Here is a 20265-nt window from a genome sequence, read left to right on the forward strand (position 1 = left end):
TGTTATTCTCTGGTGTTTTAGCCCTGGTTTGGTCTGTTATTCTCTGGTGTTTTAGCCCTGGTTTGGTCTGTTATTCTCTGGTGTTTTAGCCCTGGTTTGGTCTGTTATTCTCTGGTGTTTTAACCCTGGTTTGGTCTGTTATTCTCTAGTGTTTTAGCCCTGGTTTGGTCTGTTATTCTCTGGTGTTTTAGCCCTGGTTTGGTCTGTTATTCTCTAATGTTTTAGCCCTGGTTTGGTCTGTTATTCTCTAATGTTTTAGCCCTGGTTTGGTCTGTTATTCTCTGGTGTTATAGCCCTGGTTTGGTCTGTTATTCTCTGGTGTTTTAGCCCTGGTTTGGTCTGTTATTCTCTGGTGTTTTAGCCCTGGTTTGGTCTGTTATTCTCTAATGTTTTAGCCCTGGTTTGGTCTGTTATTCTCTGGTGTTTTAGCCCTGGTTTGGTCTGTTATTCTCTGGTGTTTTAGCCCTGGTTTGGTCTGTTATTCTCTGGTGTTTTAGCCCTGGTTTGGTCTGTTATTCTCTGGTGTTTTAGCCCTGGTTTGGTCTGTTATTCTCTGGTGTTTTAACCCTGGTTTGGTCTGTTATTCTCTAGTGTTTTAGCCCTGGTTTGGTCTGTTATTCTCTGGTGTTTTAGCCCTGGTTTGGTCTGTTATTCTCTAATGTTTTAGCCCTGGTTTGGTCTGTTATTCTCTAATGTTTTAGCCCTGGTTTGGTCTGTTATTCTCTGGTGTTATAGCCCTGGTTTGGTCTGTTATTCTCTGGTGTTTTAGCCCTGGTTTGGTCTGTTATTCTCTGGTGTTTTAGCCCTGGTTTGGTCTGTTATTCTCTGGTGTTTTAGCCCTGGTTTGGTCTGTTATTCTCTGGTGATTTAGCCCTGGATTGGTCTGTTATTCTCTGGTGTTTTAGCCCTGGTTTGGTCTGTTATTCTCTGGTGTTTTAGCCCTGGTTTGGTCTGTTATTCTCTGGTGTTCTAGCCCTGGTTTGGTCTGTTATTCTCTGGTGTTTTAGCCCTGGTTTGGTCTGTTATTCTCTAGTGTTTTAGCCCTGGTTTGGTCTGTTATTCTCTGGTGTTTTAGCCCTGGTTTGGTCTGTTATTCTCTAGTGTTTTAGCCCTGGTTTGGTCTGTTATTCTCTGGTGTTTTAGCCCTGGTTTGGTCTGTTATTCTCTGGTGTTTTAGCCCTGGTTTGGTCTGTTATTCTCTGGTGTTTTAGCCCTGGTTTGGTCTGTTATTCTCTAGTGTTTTAGCCCTGGTTTGGTCTGTTATTCTCTGGTGTTTTAGCCCTGGTTTGGTCTGTTATTCTCTGGTGTTTTAGCCCTGGTTTGGTCTGTTATTCTCTGGTGATTTAGCCCTGGATTGGTCTGTTATTCTCTGGTGTTTTAGCCCTGGTTTGGGTTGTTATTCTCTGGTGTTTTAGCCCTGGTTTGGTCTGTTATTCTCTGGTGTTTTAGCCCTGGTTTGGTCTGTTATTCTCTGTTGTTTTAGCCCTGGTTTGGTCTGTTATTCTCTGGTGTTTTAACCCTGGTTGGGTCTGTTATTCTCTGGTGTTTTAGCCCTGGTTTGGTCTGTTATTCTCTGGTGTTTTAGCCCTGGTTTGGTCTGTTATTGTCTGGTGTTTTAACCCTGGTTTGGTCTGTTATTCTCTAGTGTTTTAGCCCTGGATTGGTCTGTTATTCTCTGGTGTTTTAGCCCTGGTTTGGTCTGTTATTCTCTGGTGTTTTAGCCCTGGTTTGGTCTGTTATTCTCTACTGTTTTAGCCCTGGTTTGGTCTGTTATTCTCTGGTGTTTTAGCCCTGGTTTGGTCTGTTATTCTCTGGTGTTTTAGCCCTGGTTTGGTCTGTTATTCTCTAGTGTTTTAGCCCTGGTTTGGTCTGTTATTCTCTAGTGTTTTAGCCCTGGTTTGGTCTGTTATTCTCTGGTGTTTTAGCCCTAGTTTGGTCTGGTTTGGTCTGTTATTCTCTAGTGTTTTAGCCCTGGTTTGGTCTGTTATTCTCTGGTGTTTTAGCCCTAGTTTGGTCTGTTATTCTCTGGTGTTTTAGCCCTGGTTTGGTCTGTTATTCTCTGGTGTTTTAGCCCTGGTTGGGTCTGTTATTCTCTGGTGTTTTAGCCCTGGTTTGGTCTGTTATTCTCTGGTGTTTTAGCCCTGGTTTGGTCTGTTATTCTCTGGTGTTTTAACCCTGGTTTGGTCTGTTATTCTGGTGTTTTAACCCTGGTTGGGTCTGTTATTCTCTGGTGTTTTAGCCCTGGTTTGGTCTGTTATTCTCTGGTGTTTTAGCCCTGGTTTGGTCTGTTATTCTCTGGTGTTTTAGCCCTGGTTTGGTCTGTTATTCTCTGGTGTTTTCGCCCTGGTTTGGTCTGTTATTCTCTGGTGTTTTCGCCCTGGTTTGGTCTGTTATTCTCTGGTGTTCTAGCCCTGGTTGGGTCTGTTATTCTCTAGTGTTTTAGCCCTGGTTTGGTCTGTTATTCTTTGGTGTTTTAGCCCTGGTTTGGTCTGTTATTCTCTGGTGTTTTAGCCCTGGTTTGGTCTGTTATTCTAGTGTTTTAGCCCTGGTTTGGTCTGTTATTCTGGTGTTTTAGCCCTGGTTTGGTCTGTTATTCTCTGGTGTTTTAGCCCTAGTTTAGTCTGTTATTCTCTGGTGTTTTAGCCCTGGTTTGGTCTGTTATTCTCTGGTGTTATAGCCCTGGTTTGGTCTGTTATTTTCTGGTGTTTTAGCCCTGGTTTGGTCTGTTATTCTCTGGTGTTTTAGCCCTGGTTTGGTCTGTTATTTTCTGGTGTTTTAGCCCTGGTTTGGTCTGTTATTCTCTGGTGTTTTAGCCCTGGTTTGGTCTGTTATTCTCTGGTGTTTTAGCCCTGGTTTGGTCTGTTATTCTCTGGTGTTTTAGCCCTGGTTTGGTCTGTTATTCTCTAGTGTTTTAGCCCTGGTTTGGTCTGTTATTCTCTGGTGTTTTAGCCCTGGTTTGGTCTGTTATTCTCTGGTGTTTTAGCCCTGGTTTGGTCTGTTATTCTCTGGTGTTTTAGCCCTGGTTTGGTCTGTTATTATCTGGTGTTTTAACCCTGGTTTGGTCTGTTATTCTCTGGTGTTTTAGCCCTGGTTTGGTCTGTTATTCTGGTGTTTTAGCCCTGGTTTGGCCTGTTATTCTGGTGTTTTAGCCCTGGTTTGGTCTGTTATTCTCTGGTGTTTTAGCCCTGGTTTGGTCTGTTATTCTCTAGTGTTTTAGCCCTGGTTTGGTCTGTTATTCTCTGGTGTTTTAGCCCTGGTTTGGTCTGTTATTCTGGTGTTTTAGCCCTGGTTTGGTCTGTTATTCTCTGGTGTTTTAGCCCTGGTTTGGTCTCTTATTCTCTGGTGTTTTAGCCCTGGTTTGGTCTGTTATTCTCTGGTGTTTTAGCCCTGGTTTGGTCTGTTATTCTCTGGTGTTTTAGCCCTGGTTTGGTCTGTTATTTTCTGGTGTTTTAGCCCTGGTTTGGTCTGTTATTCTCTGGTGTTTTAGCCCTGGTTTGGTCTGTTATTCTCTGGTGTTTTAGCCCTGGTTTGGTCTGTTATTCTCTGGTGTTTTAGCCCTGGTTTGGTCTGTTATTTTCTGGTGTTTTAGCCCTGGTTTGGTCTGTTATTCTCTGGTGTTTTAGCCCTGGTTTGGTCTGTTATTCTCTGGTGTTTTAGCCCTGGTTTGGTCTGTTATTCTCTGGTGTTTTAGCCCTGGTTTGGTCTGTTATTCTCTGGTGTTTTAGCCCTGGTTTGGTCTGTTATTCTCTGGTGTTTTAGCCCTGGTTTGGTCTGTTATTCTGGTGTTTTAGCCCTGGTTTGGTCTGTTATTCTCTGGTGTTTTAGCCCTGGTTTGGTCTGTTATTATCTGGTGTTTTAACCCTGGTTTGGTCTGTTATTCTCTGGTGTTTTAGCCCTGGTTTGGTCTGTTATTCTGGTGTTTTAGCCCTGGTTTGGCCTGTTATTCTGGTGTTTTAGCCCTGGTTTGGTCTGTTATTCTCTGGTGTTTTAGTCCTGGTTTGGTTTGTTATTCTAGTGTTTTAGCCCTGGTTTGGTCTGTTATTCTCTGGTGTTTTAGCCCTGGTTTGGTCTGTTATTCTCTGGTGTTTTAGCCCTGGTTTGGTCTGTTATTCTCTGGTGTTTTAGCCCTGGTTTGGTCTCTTATTCTCAGGTGTTTTAGCCCTGGTTTGGTGTGTTATTCTCTGGTGTTTTAGCCCTGGTTTGGTCTGTTATTCTGGTGTTTTAGCCCTGGTTTGGCCTGTTATTCTCTGGTGTTTTAGCCCTGGTTTGGTCTGTTATTCTCTGGTGTTTTAGCCCTGGTTTGGTCTGTTATTCTGGTGCTTTAGCCCTGGTTTGGTCTGTTATTCTAATGTTTTAGCCCTGGTTTGGTCTGTTATTCTCTAGTGTTTTAGTCCTGGTTTGGTCTGTAATTCTCTGGTGTTTTAGCCCTGGTTTGGTCTGTTATTCTCTGGTGTTTAGCCCTGGTTTGGTCTGTTATTGTCTAATGTTTTAGCCCTGGTTTGGTCTGTTATTCTCTGGTGTTTTAGCCCTGGTTTGGTCTGTTATTCTCTGGTGTTTTAGCCCTGGTTTGGTCTGTTATTCTCTAGTGTTTTAGCCCTGGTTTGGTCTGTTATTCTCTGGTGTTTTAGCCCTGGTTTGGTCTGTTATTCTCTGGTGTTTTAGCCCTGGTTTGGTCTGTTATTCTCTGGTGTTTTAGCCCTGGTTTGGTCTGTTATTCTCTAGTGTTTTAGCCCTGGTTTGGTCTGTTATTCTAATGTTTTAGCCCTGGTTTGGTATGTTATTCTCTAGTGTTCTAGCCCTGGTTTGGTCTGTTATTCTCCGGTGCTTTAGCCCTGGTTTGGTCTGTTATTCTCTGGTGTTTTAGCCCTGGTTTGGTGCAGTGTGCCTGTTGATAAAAACTGCTGATCACAATTCTCATTAACCTCTTTTTTTTCACACATGCTGCGGGATGAACAGAGTGGCGGACAAACCCTTCCTGTTTCGGTTTCAACACAGACCAGTTCCTCTTCGGCCTGTGTTTGTTGGGGTGTTGGTTGGGGGTGGAAACGCTGCTTTCATACGGTAAATGTGAAGGATTTTTGCTTCTGTCAGACGCAGTCAGCAGGTCTCTGTCGGGGTCATTGTCTTCACCACGTTTAGATCTGGGAACAGCTCACAGAAAACAGGTCTGACAGATAAAAAGACCACAAGGAAGACAATCAGAAAAAAATCATATATGAGAAAATGAAAGTGAACAGTCAAAGTACGACCCCGAACTATTCAACTCTGACCTACTGTACTTACTGCAACTGTAATGATGGATTATTAGCAGCATTTCAGGCGTACTATCATTCATTTAGACCTCCAAATAATCTAGTTTAGATCACATCTGGATTAACTGCTGGTCTGTTTCTTGTCAGATTAAGCTTTTTGGAAGAATTGAATCCCACATTTGTTTTTTGGTTTTCTTTCAGTCACTCTGTCAGCAGTCAGAGGGATTTCCTCCATCTGTTTACGGTTCAGTGACAAATAAGTGTTGGTAAGATGATGAATTCATAAATCAGTTAAACTAGATTTAAAAGCAGCATCAGGTTTGTTAAAATGTACATTTAGTATTTTTGTTGGTTTTATATCATTTGAAATGACATTTGCACCATTTTTTTTACCAAAAGTAAGACTGAATGCTCCTGAAAATGTCAAATGGTGTAACCACAAAAGAATGATACATATTACATATTTGATCACGTACAGTGTATTTAAGTGGACTTATACTAATAATGACTTCATTTAAAACATGTAAATGTTTCCTGATCTCCATGGTAACCCAGAGTAAATGTAATATTTAGAACAATTGTATTCCATTACCTTTATTTAATATAAAGTTATAATGTAAGATCATGCCAAACTAGTTGATATGGTGTTTTATTGGCAATTTACTGTTTTTAAGCAAGTTGAATTATTTGGTACAACGTTTTTATGGTTACACCACTTAGACATTTTTGCCATAATCCTCTAATATATTCTCTCTAAATGGATTAAAAGCAGAACTTTGATGCTGGGTCCACAAAAAAAGAATGTGTGCAAAACTAAACCACACGGAAACAAATAAACCTCAATGACCTGTTTATTTTTCTGAGCTCATCATCTGTAACAGCAGTAACTCTCGGCTGTTTGACGGATGATTCAGTGATCGCTGTGTTTCTGCAGCAAAGACTTCATTGTCACTCATCATTCATTTGTTTCCTCTATGAACCTTCAGAGACTCCTGCTGACTGAAACTCTGCAGGGCTGCTGGCTCTAAAACACTCACTTTAAACAGACTAGAAGAAACTCATTATCCTCACGACACTGAAGCTACAAACTCTCTGTGCAGAAATATACAGAGAGTGTAAAATAATATGTTATATTTGAGCCGGTGTGGCTTCTGTGTTTTAGCTTTGATTTGGTCTGATATAGAGTGTTATTTTAGTCTGTTTAATATTTCTCTATTTTTAAGCCTAGGTAAACCAACCATCTGATATTCTGGTGTTTTAGCCCTGGTTAGGTCTGTTATTCTAGTGTTTTAGCCCTGGTTTGGTCTGTTATTCTCTGGTGTTTTAGCCCTGGTTAGGTCTGTTATTCTAGTGTTTTAGCCCTGGTTTGGTCTGTTATTCTCTAATGTTTTAGCCCTGGTTTGGTCTGTTATTCTCTGGTGTTTTAGCCCTGGTTTGGTCTGTTATTCTCTGGTGTTTTAGCCCTGGTTTGGTCTGTTATTCTCTAATGTTTTAGCCCTGGTTTGGTCTGTTATTCTCTAGTGTTTTAGCCCTGGTTTGGTCTGTTATTCTCTGGTGTTTTAGCCCTGATTTGGTCTGTTATTCTCTGGTGTTTTAGCCCTGGTTTGGTCTGTTATTCTCTGGTGTTTTAGCCCTGGTTTGGTCTGTTATTCTCTGGTGTTTTAGCCCTGGTTTGGTCTGTTATTCTCTGGTGTTTTAGCCCTGGTTTAGTCTGTTATTCTCTGGTGTTTTAGCCCTGGTTTGGTCTGTTTTAGCCCTTGTTTGGCCTGATATCGTCCCAGTTGGTCCACAGTTCTGGCTTTTTCCACGAGGAACCATCTGTGTTGTTTGAAACGTATCTATCAACAAGAACTAGTTAAAAAATCCAGTATTCAGCAGTTTCTTAATATATTTTTTCCTATTTGTTCCACCACCTGCCTGCAGTTGAACATTACCTATTTTTGTCCTTCAGAATAACAGAAATCTACTGTCCGCTGTTGTCTGTCAGAGCAGGTGTAAGACTCGTAGCTCTAATTTAAGAGATTGTCCCGTTGAAGCTTCAGCTGCAGGACGACGCAGTTCCTCTGCTGGTCAGGAGACTGTTTCTAAACCCGCGAGATAAAATAAAAATAGAGAGCGAGAACACAGCTGACGAGACGAAACTGTGGCTGTTTGTTACTTCCTGAAACATTCACATACAAACCGGTCAAACTGCTTCTCTCTCTCTCTCTCTCTCTCGCTGTGTGTGCGGTGGTACTTTTGGTTGGTTTAAATTTAGACCGCATTTCCCATCAGCCCTGTTTCACCAGAAATGCTTAAACTGTGTCCGGAGCGTCTTTAACTGTTGATGTAACACTTCATGTCACACTCGGCCCTCTGCTCATTGGCACTGTTCTTATTTCGAGGTGGATCTACTTTGCCAGTTTCTTGATCACTGTTAAGCTGTTAACTCTAAATTATTCATATTAAAAACCTCTAAGTGGCTCAACTCAAAGGGAATAAACCTTTCTAAGCCTTTCTTGGTAGATTTCTAATTTAAAATGTGCTGACTGTCACTGACGACCATTAAAGATCGATTAAAATTAGAAAACAGAAGTAGAAGCGACTGAAATAAAGGAGGAATTTAAACACTGTTAACCCTCACATACTGTTCATATTCTATCCTCACAGTTTGTTCTCCTCATAAAATGTTGAAGCCCAGATGTGTTTAGAAAGCATCAATAGTGGATCTGACTGATCAATAAATGTGATTAAACCTTGATTCATGTGTCAGAGAGCAGAGAGAGTGACCACTAAACATCTCCTATCACACAATATCATGTCCTATTTTACCTCAGACATGAAAATATAACATAGCAATAATGATGGAAATGTTATTTTATTGGTAATTTGAGTCTCTTTAGTCTCTCCATATCATAGTTACCATGGTAACTAGATGGCAGCTGTCACTCAAACTAACTGTAGGTTGTTTTAGTCATGTTTTCATCTCTTTTTGGTGGTTAAATGTTATTTAATGTAAAGGTAAAATGAGCAGAACTTTATGGAGCTGTGGGGTTTATTGTAGAACCATTAGAGCCATCAGTCTTCACTGCTACATCATAACATCCTCATAACTACTATCTTATTAAAACTATTAACTATTCATTTCACTAAAACACATGTCAATAGATACAGAGATAATCTGACCCAGAACAGCCTCAATGGACAAAAATATAACATTTAGAATTATTCTAATTTTTGTGCATTTTGGGCCACTTTAGGAAAAGTCATCAAAGTTCAGAATAAAAGACATTTGGTGTTTTTACTCGGTTAAATTGGACCTGAGCAGCAGGTGAGGGTTGAACAGAGAAAGTTTCAGGACAATTAGTTGAGTTTTGTCGACTGAAAGTAGAAAGAAACAGTCTTACTGTTTTTGGTATTGTCTGAATATTTTCTTATTGTCTAATTTATCACCTTTTCGAATCATATCCAATAGCACTAATATAAAAAATAAACAACAACATAATATTCCCATATTAGTATCTGACTGTAAAGCCACTCTCTCTCATTAGGTAGGTTGTAATTTGGTGCATATTTTTGTTTGTCTTTAGTCTATAAATAAATCATTTCTCATCTTATATGTCCTAAAGTTGTTGCCGTAGTTTGACTCACTGAGGTCTCAGATGGTGAGACAGTTTTTCCTTTAATGACTCATCACAATATTTTCATTTCTCTAACTTATATTTAACTTATTATGCTAATGTTTAACTGGAATGACAATAAAACACTAGGCTGCTTTTTTTTACTTTCACGCTTTACACACACACACACACACACACACACACGCACACACACACAGGCTGAGAGGAAGCTTTGTCTTTTACACAATGAGTGTGTTTCAGTCACTTTCAGCTGCTGCAGGTTACTGATCTGGATTCCTCTTCCTCTTTTTTCTTAACGTGTTTTATTTCTTTCTTCCTCTGCCGGTCCGACTGTCGGCCGGCTGTTCCTCCTCTGATCTGCTGCTGCTTTGGTGGGGTTGGGTACAAAGATGTTTTAATGTCTCTTAAAATGTTCTTCCTGCGTTCAAACATATGAACTGATGGCGTTTTGGTCACTTTGGCCGCCGAGATGCAGAAATAACCCGCGTTTCGTTTTGTGTTGACTGTGCTGACTGTGTGCCTCGGTCTATTTCTTGAAGTTGCCTGCTCGAGCTAAACAGTCCAAGCATATATTTAAATATATTTATATATATATATGACACCTGCTTCAATGAAACTCTGCGGTCCACATAAAACACACAACACAAAGCACAATAAGTAGGTGTTGTATTTCACTTCTTTTTCTCCTCCTTTACTCCAAATGTCAACTCCTCAGCTCATCAGTGAAGCAGAACAACTGTCACACTGTTCTGCCAATGTTCACCTCAAGTTTCTGAGCTTTGACCCAGAACAGGACACAAATAACAGAAAACCACTAAAAGTAGAATGTGTCCTATATGGGTACATCCAGGTCAACTAAGTACTAAGAAGCTCCAGCAGCTTGTTAAACAGAAGCAGAGCTGAAAGCAGACATTACTGAGCCTGAATGAGATGAATTAGACTCCTGAAAAATGAGTTTTACTTTCATTTAAATGAGGTCCAATGACCATAAATATGTGTAAAACTTGTGATAATAAGATGGAATGAAGTTGCCTATAAAGGTCTGACACAGAATTAGGTGATAATTTATATCTATACTATATGATAAATACAGCAAACTGCAATAATTTACATATATTTCTCTCCTGTACATATGACCAACCCTGACTCTGTTTGTTCTGTTCAGAGTTTGGTCCAGCAGCATCTAGTGGCCGTTAGAGGAACTGTAGCTGAACTTGTGTTAGTTTGGACTTGATCTAGTTAAACTACGTGTTCTGTGACATTTTAAAGACCTTTTTAAAACGACACTATTCCCCCAAATAAGATCTGTGGTTTGATCATGTGACTCCAGTTTTCTAATGTGGAGCCTCTAAGGGTCTGATTTATTAAAGGTCTGCGTGTGTAAAAAAGTGCAAACTTGACATCACTCGCAGAAAATGTGCAGCTGATCTACTAACGCAGCGCACTGAGGTTTGCATCTTTCAACTGTGCAAGATAATACGCGTTGTTTATTTAGTAGTTTACCGTAATGAATGTAATATTAGTAGTTTACCGTAATGAATGTAATATTAGTAGTTTACGGTAATGAATGTAATATTAGTAGTTTACCGTAATGACTGTAATATTAGTAGTTTACCGTAATGAATGTAATATTAGTAGTTTACCGTAATGAATGTAATATCAGTAGTTTACCGTAATGAATGTAATATTAGCAGTTTACCGTAATGAATGTAATATTAGTAGTTTACCGTAATGAATGTAATATTAGTAGTTTACGGTAATGAATGTAATATAAGTAGTTTACCGTAATGACTGTAATATTAGTAGTTTACCGTAATGAATGTAATATTAGTAGTTTACCGTAATGAATGTAATATCAGTAGTTTACCGTAATGAATGTAATATTAGCAGTTTACCGTAATGAATGTAATATTAGTAGTTTACCGTAATGAATGTAATATTAGTAGTTTACCGTAATGAATGTAATATTAGTAGTTTACCGTAATGAATGTAATATCAGTAGTTTACCGTAATGAATGTAATATTAGTAGTTTACCGTAATGAATGTAATATGAGGTGTTTTAACCCCAGTGCGCAAAATACAGGGAGGAGAAAATGTAAATATGTTATTTAGCACACGCATTGTGATTTACCAAACCTGAAGGTAATGTTGCTGATGCTAACTGCGACTATAAATAATAAGTTTGAAGGGCAGGTATTAACCTGCTGTTACTATGGAGACGAGGAGACGGAGACACAATGACAGAATACACACAGGACGGAGTTTTTCCACCTGTGTTAATATTTTTGGAATATTTGTGGTTTTACTAACAGCATTGACTTTGTCTCTAATACTCTCCGTATGTGGGTTTCTCTGGTAATATTAGTTTTTGTTATAACTCAATATATTAGTTAACCTCTTCCACTAGAACCTGATCACATTTCATTTTGTGCTTGCAGCTTTCTGCTCGTCCAAACTTTCCATTAAGACACAAAACCCTCATTTAAATACTGCTGTCTGCACCTGTTGCACCTGTTTTCATTTATCAGTTATTCTTAGTAGATCACCTGCAAAACGCACGCAAATGAAACACGCGTGCATGTAATTTAGTACCTCTATTTGGGATCTTAGTAAATCAGGCCCTTTGTATTTAACGATGTGACAGATGTTAAAGCTCTGGTTGGGTTTAGTTTGGGGTTAAAATAATCACTTTGTTAAGGTTAGAGAAACGAGTTGTGGATTAAAGTTAGTCCATCTTTGTTGTCATGGTGACATTTATAACCGCAGGGGTTAAAGGTTAGGGGACGATCATAGTTAAAGTCTAGATGAAACTATACGTTGTTTTTTGGGCGTCTGATGTTTTGACCCGTTGTGTCGTTGTTCTTGTGGAGGAAAAACTTTCACTCGAAAGCCTGAAATTTACAACATTATTTTATTTTATGAATCAGAAACCAATAAAATACTTCCTGGTTCGTACTTTAAATATTGGAACAGTGGAAGAAAACAAGATTTTGGGCAACAAATGGTCATTTTAAAGAAAAGAGAAATATATATGCTCTGCTGCCGGAGTCTTTTGTAACTTAAGGCCCACCTTCCCAAATAAATGAGGAAAAAAAGACATGACAAAGGAGATAAAAATAAACTGGGCTTTAAATATGTGTCATGGACAACTTGACATTTTTAACCTTTTGGTGGAGCTGGAGGAAAAGTCAGAGGATCCACCAAAATGATTCATCCTCTGGGGGGAAACATGAACGTATGAAGGGAATTTCACAACAGTCCCTCTGATCTCTGAGTGTGAACCAAAGAGGTGGAACATTACCGTCACTGTAATCTTCACGCTGACCAGAGGAAACATGGTTAACATCCTCACTGTGGTCACTCCACTAAAATACTTGATATACATGACTAATACATGATAACAGTGTCTGTTGGTTCAATGAGCTGAAACCAACAACCCAAACACTGGAGGATGTTAAAGTTTCAGATACATTAGCTGAATACTTTAAGATTTTAGGAAATGCTTTTAGTTTGTGTCTGAGAGTTAAGATGAGAAGAAGATAAGACGCTAAACGTGGAGCCGGCGAAGTCAGAAGGAGGAGAAGTGCATTTCCCGAAACGTCGAACTATTCCTCTCCGCTCAAACCCGCAAACTGCTCGTCTGAGTTCAGTTTTCTGTTGCTTCTTTATTTCAACATGAAACCACAATGACATTTTTCTACTGAAAACTTCCTTTTTTCCAACTACATCTGAGTTACCAAACGTCATAGTTACAACATTTGAGACGTTTCTTTCACTGTTCTTCCTCGTCTCTGCAGCTATCAACACAATCCTATTTTATGTGTTAGAAATGTTTTACTATCGCTTGTTTTTTCTGAAGAGCTGTTACCTAACTTTTCCTCGAACGTTTATTTTTTTAGTATTGCGTGTGAAACCAAAAGCCTGATAAGTTTTTTCATGTGTGCTGCAAACCTCCACTGCTACCTATTAACAACAGAAATACCAAATCTGGATTAATCCGCCGCTGAAAGTAGTCCCTAAACAAATGGACTATTTCCTCTTGTTTGTTAAAAACTACAGCGACCAGCTGTTGAAATGAAATGACTGAGCCTTTTTTAAACATGAAACTATGTATTTTTGAGGCTTTTTTAAAGGTTCTCTCTAATAGGAACCAATGAGCTTAGAGCACAGGGGAAGTACAGACAGAAGACTGACTCATACTCTAAAGTCTAATTAAGGCTAATTAAAATATTGTCCCCAAGACCACAAGTCATGTCAGGTGTTTGTAATTGCTTGCAATCCTAGTTTAAATAACTCATATCCTTCACATCTCCAGCTCTATATTTATATTCTGTGTCTCTACTGGAATATCTTTACATGATTTCCAGTTAAAAACTCCTTATTTATCTTCTACTGGTCCTTTATGCAGCCGCTCAGTTCAGCCTCTGTCTGAAACAGGCTGTTTTAGCCCCCCCCCCCCCCCCACCTCAGCAACCAAGATAAGAGAAAGGATGGATGTTTACAGGCATGTTGAGCTGACATCATCTCATCAGCAAAGTAAAACAAAGTGTTCATGCAGCTGAAAACTTAAAACCTGAAACCTGAAAATGACAGTGAAACAAAAAGCAGAATATGTGTAGAACTTTCCAGTAGGCAGTTTCTGTGTGGGAAGGGGGCGTCTGCTGTTCATTACCAAGGGCAGGTGGTTAAGTTTCGTTTTCATCATTACACTAATTGTCAGGACTGGTACGCTTGTCGGTAAGTAAGGAACAATAGTGGTAATATTTCTAAGTTAAAATTAAGAGTGCAAGGATAAGTGTGTTATTTGGTGAATAATGCCTTGTTTAGTGGTGCAGGTTTACAACATACTATTACTAATATTACTAGTTCTACCACTATGTTTAACGGAGATGTGCAATAAAATCGTGTCGAGAACTGAGTCTATTAATTAGTTTATTAAACCAAGCAGTGTGAAAAGCTAGGCAGTTTAATACAATCTGGACAACTTGTCTCCTTTAACAATGAAACTATATATGTGTGAGGTTATTTTAAAGCTCTTCAGTAGGAACCAATGAGCTTGGAGCTGAGACACACAGACAGAGTAGGAGAGTATTGAGAGACGGACTACATGTTGTCGGTTTGGCTCTGCAGGAAACATGACGAGGAGAAGTTCAGGAGAGTCAGGAGGAGAAAATAAAAAAAGTAAAAACACTGTGAGATCAGAGGTTAAAGCTTCCAGCAGCAGTGAGATCAGCAGACCTCCGCCCAGAAACAGAGAGGGGAGGGTGGGGTCGCCGTCCCCAGAGTATGGGCTGAGCCACTTTCTCTATCCAGACATCTGCAGACTCACTACAGTCACTGATTCATTGTTCAGCACTCAGATCATATGTTCACTTTCCTATTAAATCTTTACCTTTTATTTTCTACTTTCAAAGAATCGCAGAGTCAAACACTGACAGTTCACATGAAACTGAAACTAAAAACACCTACACTGACAAACTCAGCTGGTGTGACTGTCCTGTTCTTAGTCTGCGGTTATTATTGGTCTTCTTTTTCTTTGCTGTTTGACTCAGACTGATATATACAGTATATTATTTATTATAACGTCTGCAGCTCAGACTCAACCTGTCAGATACGACCGTAGGATCTCAGACCTTAACTGACTCTGACTTGGTGGCGAATTGGACAAAATCTTTGCTGTTGGATAAAAGCAAAGTGACAGAAAGGCTGACGTGGTTTTGGTGGCTCATACTTGATCTGGGTAACTTGGGCAAGAACTTTGTGACTTGGATATGAATCTGATGTTATTTTCTGTTTTTCAGACATAATATAACTCGGACATTAACCTCCAGTGTGACTTGGATCATCTTATAAACTTTGTCGTGACCTGTTGGTGACTCAGACATCGTCTTTGTGACAAACGAATAGTGTGACTTAGAAATAACTTGGTGGAGTCAAACGTGACTCTGGTGACTTGGACATGAACTGCATGATTTCTCTTTGGCCTTTATGACTCCAACATGATCTGGGTGACTTGGACCAAAGCCATGTCATGTCTCTTAGGTAAGTCTGACATGATTTTAGAGACTTGGACCAAAGACCTGGTCGACTCAGACAAGGTCTTTGTGACATATGACAAGCATGACTTAGAAATAACTTGGTGGAGTCCAACATGGATAAGGCGACTCAGACAGTAACTGCGATGACTCGGACATAACCTTATAAAGACCAGTGAGACATGAACTTGGACATGGCTTTGTTGACTTGGATCGAGGTTGTATCTCGTCTCTGAGGTGATTTAGTAAATCTGTAACTCAGAGATCATCTGAGGAACTTGATGTGAGCTCTGGGAGAACTCAGACACTGAATACTCAGCCACAGCCTTGGACAAAATAACAGAAACACGTGACAGTATAACAGGAATGTGAACAGTACAACACTGCAAAATACTGCGTTTAACATTATCTACTACTACTACTACTACTAGTACTATTACTACTACTGCCAATACTACTACTACTACTGCTACTACTACTAGTACTAGTAGCAGTAGTAGTAGTAGTACTAGTAGTAGTAGTAGTACCAGTACCACAAGTACTGCTATCAGTATTCTTCAACAGCTGAGTTTTTGATCACAGACTTATTTCTTAAAATGCAAAACCAAAGCAGGAACGGAAGGAGACAGAATATTTGACCAATTGTCTCTCTGTCTCGTAAATATAAATACAAATTTAACACAGACTGACTACTGTGTGTGTGTGAGTGAGTGTGTGTGTGTGTGTGTGTGTGTGTGTGTGTGTGTGTGTGTGTGTGTGTGTGTGTGTGTGTGTGTGTGTGTGTGTGTGTGTGTGTGTGTGTGTGTGTGTGTGTGTGTGCAGGATAACATCTCTGTTTTGTTTGGAAGTCATTTCCTTCTGCAGCGATCATTTCCATAAACACAAATACTAACGGCGGACTCACTCCCCCCTCTGTTCCCCCTCTGCAGGCAGACGATGGGACGTCACGTGTCTCTGAACAAACTGTGTTAACTGAAGGAAACTGAAGCGTCTCTGACAGCTCGAGCACGACGAGTTAACCAATCAGACTCGCTGAAGGTAAACGGACAGGTGATGGTTGATCTTTCATCCTTTGTGTTGATGTTTACTGTCAATATTCTCACCAGGAAACTGTCTCACTGTGTTTGTTTCAAGCATCTTTCTATAGTTACTGTGTCCTGGTACCTTAAAGGCAACATATTCTGCTTTTAGTGCTTTCTGTCATTTATATCCTGTTCTGATGTCGGATGTTAAACATGATCAAAGTTCAGACAGTTGAACATATATAAATGTTGCCTGCTAGTCCAAACTCAGGACTTCAACCTGCTCTGAACGCTTCATTTGTGACCATTTTTTCTACCTTGCTGACTAGCTGATGCTGGCCCATGCTCGTAATCTGCCATCCGTTGTGTAGTCATGGTTACTAAGGTGTTTCCATGTGTTGTTTACATTGTCTGATTCAGCTCCAACATGTACGGATGGATTGAGATTCGCTGGTTATAGAATTTAATATTGAAGTATATCATCGCTAAAACCTTGTGGAGCAAGTTAACATCTGAGAGTAGAAACTTCTTTACTTAAATCTGTGTCCCTATGAAACCTTGGCTTAATCCCAAACCAGCCCTCTCCCCCTTCGTTTGTGGAACTTCCCCATTTTAAGGGTCATCAGAGTCAAATGAGTGCAGAGTGTAAGCTGTGTAACCCTGAAACAGTGACGATCGTCCTGACAAGAAGAGCAACAGTAGAACGAAGGGAACAACACACAAATATAAGAGTTCAGACTTTCTATTCTATCAGAGATTTTAGATCAAACACACCTTTCTTTCCTCACACTAACTTCTCTTCTCAAACTAAATTGTGGGAAAAGATAAGTAACAAACAGCCGACATAATAATAAATTCAACCAGTCAAAGTTTCCTCACATCTCATTCTCCTGGTTTACATGTTATGTGTTCACAGTGGAAAACACAGAGTGACTCTTGAGGCTGCGTAAAGTGTGAAATAGCATAATGTCGCCATGGTGACTGCTGCTTCCTTGTTCCGGTAACGCAACAAGGGCATCCCATAATTTGGCTATCCACATATACCCTCCCCCCTCATTAGAAGAGGCCTCCACTGCTGCCAGACTGGTTTGGGTTAAGTTTGGGACTAGTTTGGGACTGGTTTGGAACTAGTTTGGGATTAGTTTGGGACTAGTTTAGGACTGGTTTGGAACTAGTTTGGGATTAGTTTGGGACTGGTTTGGGACTAGTTTGGGACTGGTTTGGGACTGGTTTTGGATTAGTTTGGGACTAGTTTAGGATTAGTTTGGGACTAGTTTGGGACTGGTTTGGGAATAGTTTGGGATTAGTTTAGGACTAGTTTGGGATAAATATGGGACTGGTTTGGGATTAGTTTGGGACTAGTTTGGGACTGGTTTGGGACTAGTTTAGGACTGGTTTGGAACTAGTTTGGGATTAGTTTGGGACTGGTTTGGGACTAGTTTGGGACTAGTTTGAGACTGGTTTGGGATTAGTTTGGGATTAGTTTAGGACTAGTTTGGGATAAATTTGGGACTGGTTTGGGATAAGTTTGGGACTGGTTTTGGGACTAGTTTGGGACTAGTTTGGGATTAGTTTGGGACTAGTTTGGGACTGGTTTGGGACTAGTTTGGGACTAGTTTGGGACTGGTTTGGGATAAGTTTGGGACTGGTTTGGGACTAGTTTGGGATTAGTTTGTGACTACTTTGTGACTAGTTTGGGATTAGTTTGGGACTGGTTTTGGGACTGGTTTGGGATTAGTTTGGGATTAGTTTGGGATTAGTTTGGGACTGGTTTTGGGACTAGTTTGGGATTAGTTTGGGACTAGTTTGGGATTAGTTTGGGACTAGTTTGGGATAAATATGGGACTGGTTTGGGATAAATTTGGGACTGGTTTGGGATAAATTTGGGACTGGTTTGGGATTAGTTTGGGATTAGTTTGGGACTAGTTTGGGATTAGTTTGGGACTAGTTTGGGACTGGTTTGGGACTAGTTTGGGACTGGTTTGGGATAAGTTTGGGACTGGTTTGGGACTAGTTTGGGATTAGTTTGGGACTACTTTGGGACTAGTTTGGGATTAGTTTGGGACTAGTTTGGGACTAGTTTGGGACTAGTTTGGGATTAGTTTGGGACTAGTTTGGGATTAGTTTGGGACTAGTTTGGGACTAGTTTGGGATTAGTTTGGGACTGGTTTGGGACTAGTTTGGGACTGGTTTGGGATAAGTTTGGGACTGGTTTGGGACTAGTTTGGGATTAGTTGGGGACTACTTTGGGACTAGTTTGGGATTAGTTTGGGACTAGTTTGGGACTAGTTTGGGACTAGTTTGGGATTAGTTTGGGACTGTTTTGGGACTAGTTTGGGATTAGTTTGGGACTAGTTTGGGATTAGTTTGGGACTGGTTTGGGACTAGTTTGGGACTAGTTTGGGATTAGTTTGGGACTAGTTTGGGACTAGTTTGGGACAGGTTACAGTGATTGTAAAACAGTATTTAGAGATAGCCCATGCTATTTTCTACGAAGTCCTCACAAGGTCCATTTTCAATCTGTGTGTGTGTGTGTTGCAGGTAGCTGAAGGGGTCAAAGGTCATCATGCAGAGTATAAAGTGTGTGGTTGTGGGTGACGGAGCTGTGGGGAAGACTTGCCTCCTCATCTCCTACACCACTGGAGCTTTTCCCAAAGAGTACATCCCCACTGTGTTCGACAACTACAGCAGTCAGGTGTGTGTGTGTGTGTGTGTGTGTGTGTTTAACCGCTTTTATCATTATAAATATAAATATATAATTATAAAACAGCTCATTAGGAACCAAAAAACTCACAGTTCGTTATATTAAAACTACAAAGTTTAGAGATTTGGTTTTAAATGTTGGACAGAACAAAAAATCAGTTATTGCGTTAAATTATCTAAAAGTGTTTAAAATGAAAAAAAGGCGTGATGTAAAAACACCAAGAGTAACCTAGGATAACATGTGTGTGTGTGTGTGTGTGTGTGTGTGTGTGTGTGTGTGTGTGTGTGTGTGTGTGTGTGTGTGTGTGTGTGTGTGTTCAGGTGACGGTGGACGGCAGGGTGGTCAGTCTGAACCTGTGGGACACGGCGGGTCAGGAGGAGTACGACCGGCTGAGGACGCTGTCCTACCCGCAGACCAACATCTTCATCATCTGCTTCTCCATCTCGAGCCCCGCCTCCTACGAGAACGTCAAACACAAGTGGCATCCTGAGGTCAGAGGTCACACACCTGCCTGACAACACACTACCATACATAGAGATTAAAGAAAACCAGAACTTAAACCAGTAATTTAAACAAGTGTGAAACTGAATTCATATCAAACTCAACTTAACAAACAATCAACCTGGAAGCTCGAACGTGTCCAATATTAAAGGACAGTTCCCAGTGTTCCCAGTGTGTGTTAAACCAGCAGCCAGGTGTCCATGTGAACAGTAAAGAGGTTTCCCTCTCTGTAATCATTCCTCCTGTTCATACTGACTATTAACAGTGTTCAGTGATGGAGGACTGTATTCAATAATTTTACAGTATCTGATCAGTTTTATATTGAGCTTCATCAGTGTGAGTTAGTCATATCAATGATATCTGAGACATTTACAGTCTGTTTAGCATCAGATTCCCTCTTAGTGTTTCCCTGTTGAGCTGTGGTGGAAGTATAGTAACACAAAGACTTTGCTACTAAAAACACTGTAACCCCCCCTTGTGCACACCACTGCTGATGTTGATCCTCTTCCTCCTCCTCAGGTGTCTCACCATTGTCCCGGCGTTCCCATCCTCCTGGTCGGCACTAAGAGCGACCTGCGGAACGACGGCGAGACTCAGAGGAAGCTGAAGGAGCAGAACCAGGTTCCCGTCACCCACCAGCAGGGATCCGCCCTCGCCCGCCAGATCCACGCCGTCCGCTACCTGGAGTGCTCGGCCCTGAACCAGGACGGCATCAAAGACGTGTTCGTGGAGGCGGTGAGGTCCTTCCTCAACCCGCAGCCCGTCGTCAGCAAGAAGCCGTGCGTGCTGCTGTGAGGACGGAGCAGAAACACTGAAGGGCTGATGACTGCCTGAGAGACTGTTTGTTCACATGTGCTTTTCATTTTTAAATGTTTGGTTAGATTTTTATCTTTTTATCTTATCTTAAAGTGGCTCCGATGTTCCTGTTGGAGAAAGATGATTTTTGGTCCGACAGACGTCGAGTTTTAAATGAGACCGACGTCACTTCACTGATGTGATTTAAATGTTTTTAAAGATTAAAGTTAAATGTTAAACTCTGCTCACTGAGACACCAGCTCTGTTTGTTCTCCTCTTTTAAGGAATGCATGTTGACACCAGTGAGAAGATGGTTTGGTCCTGAGGTCACATGG

General features: G+C 40.5%; 1 protein-coding gene across 1 annotated transcript in view; it reads left to right on the top strand.

The window, feature by feature from the left end:
• The window catches only part of rhogb (ras homolog family member Gb), a 21911-nt gene extending 1727 nt beyond the window's left edge, over positions 1 to 20184 (top strand). Inside the window, exons 2-5 of the mRNA XM_062432831.1 lie at positions 15838 to 15946; positions 18472 to 18625; positions 18955 to 19125; positions 19655 to 20184. Of these exons, the coding sequence (XP_062288815.1) occupies positions 18497 to 18625; positions 18955 to 19125; positions 19655 to 19930 (576 nt within the window). The 5' untranslated portion in view covers positions 15838 to 15946; positions 18472 to 18496 and the 3' untranslated portion in view covers positions 19931 to 20184. The remainder of the gene's footprint in view (positions 1 to 15837; positions 15947 to 18471; positions 18626 to 18954; positions 19126 to 19654) is intronic.
• Positions 20185 to 20265: the final 81 nt, after the last annotated feature.

This window comes from Scomber scombrus, chromosome 14, assembly GCF_963691925.1.
Source record: "Scomber scombrus chromosome 14, fScoSco1.1, whole genome shotgun sequence".
Lineage (NCBI taxonomy): Eukaryota > Metazoa > Chordata > Actinopteri > Scombriformes > Scombridae > Scomber > Scomber scombrus.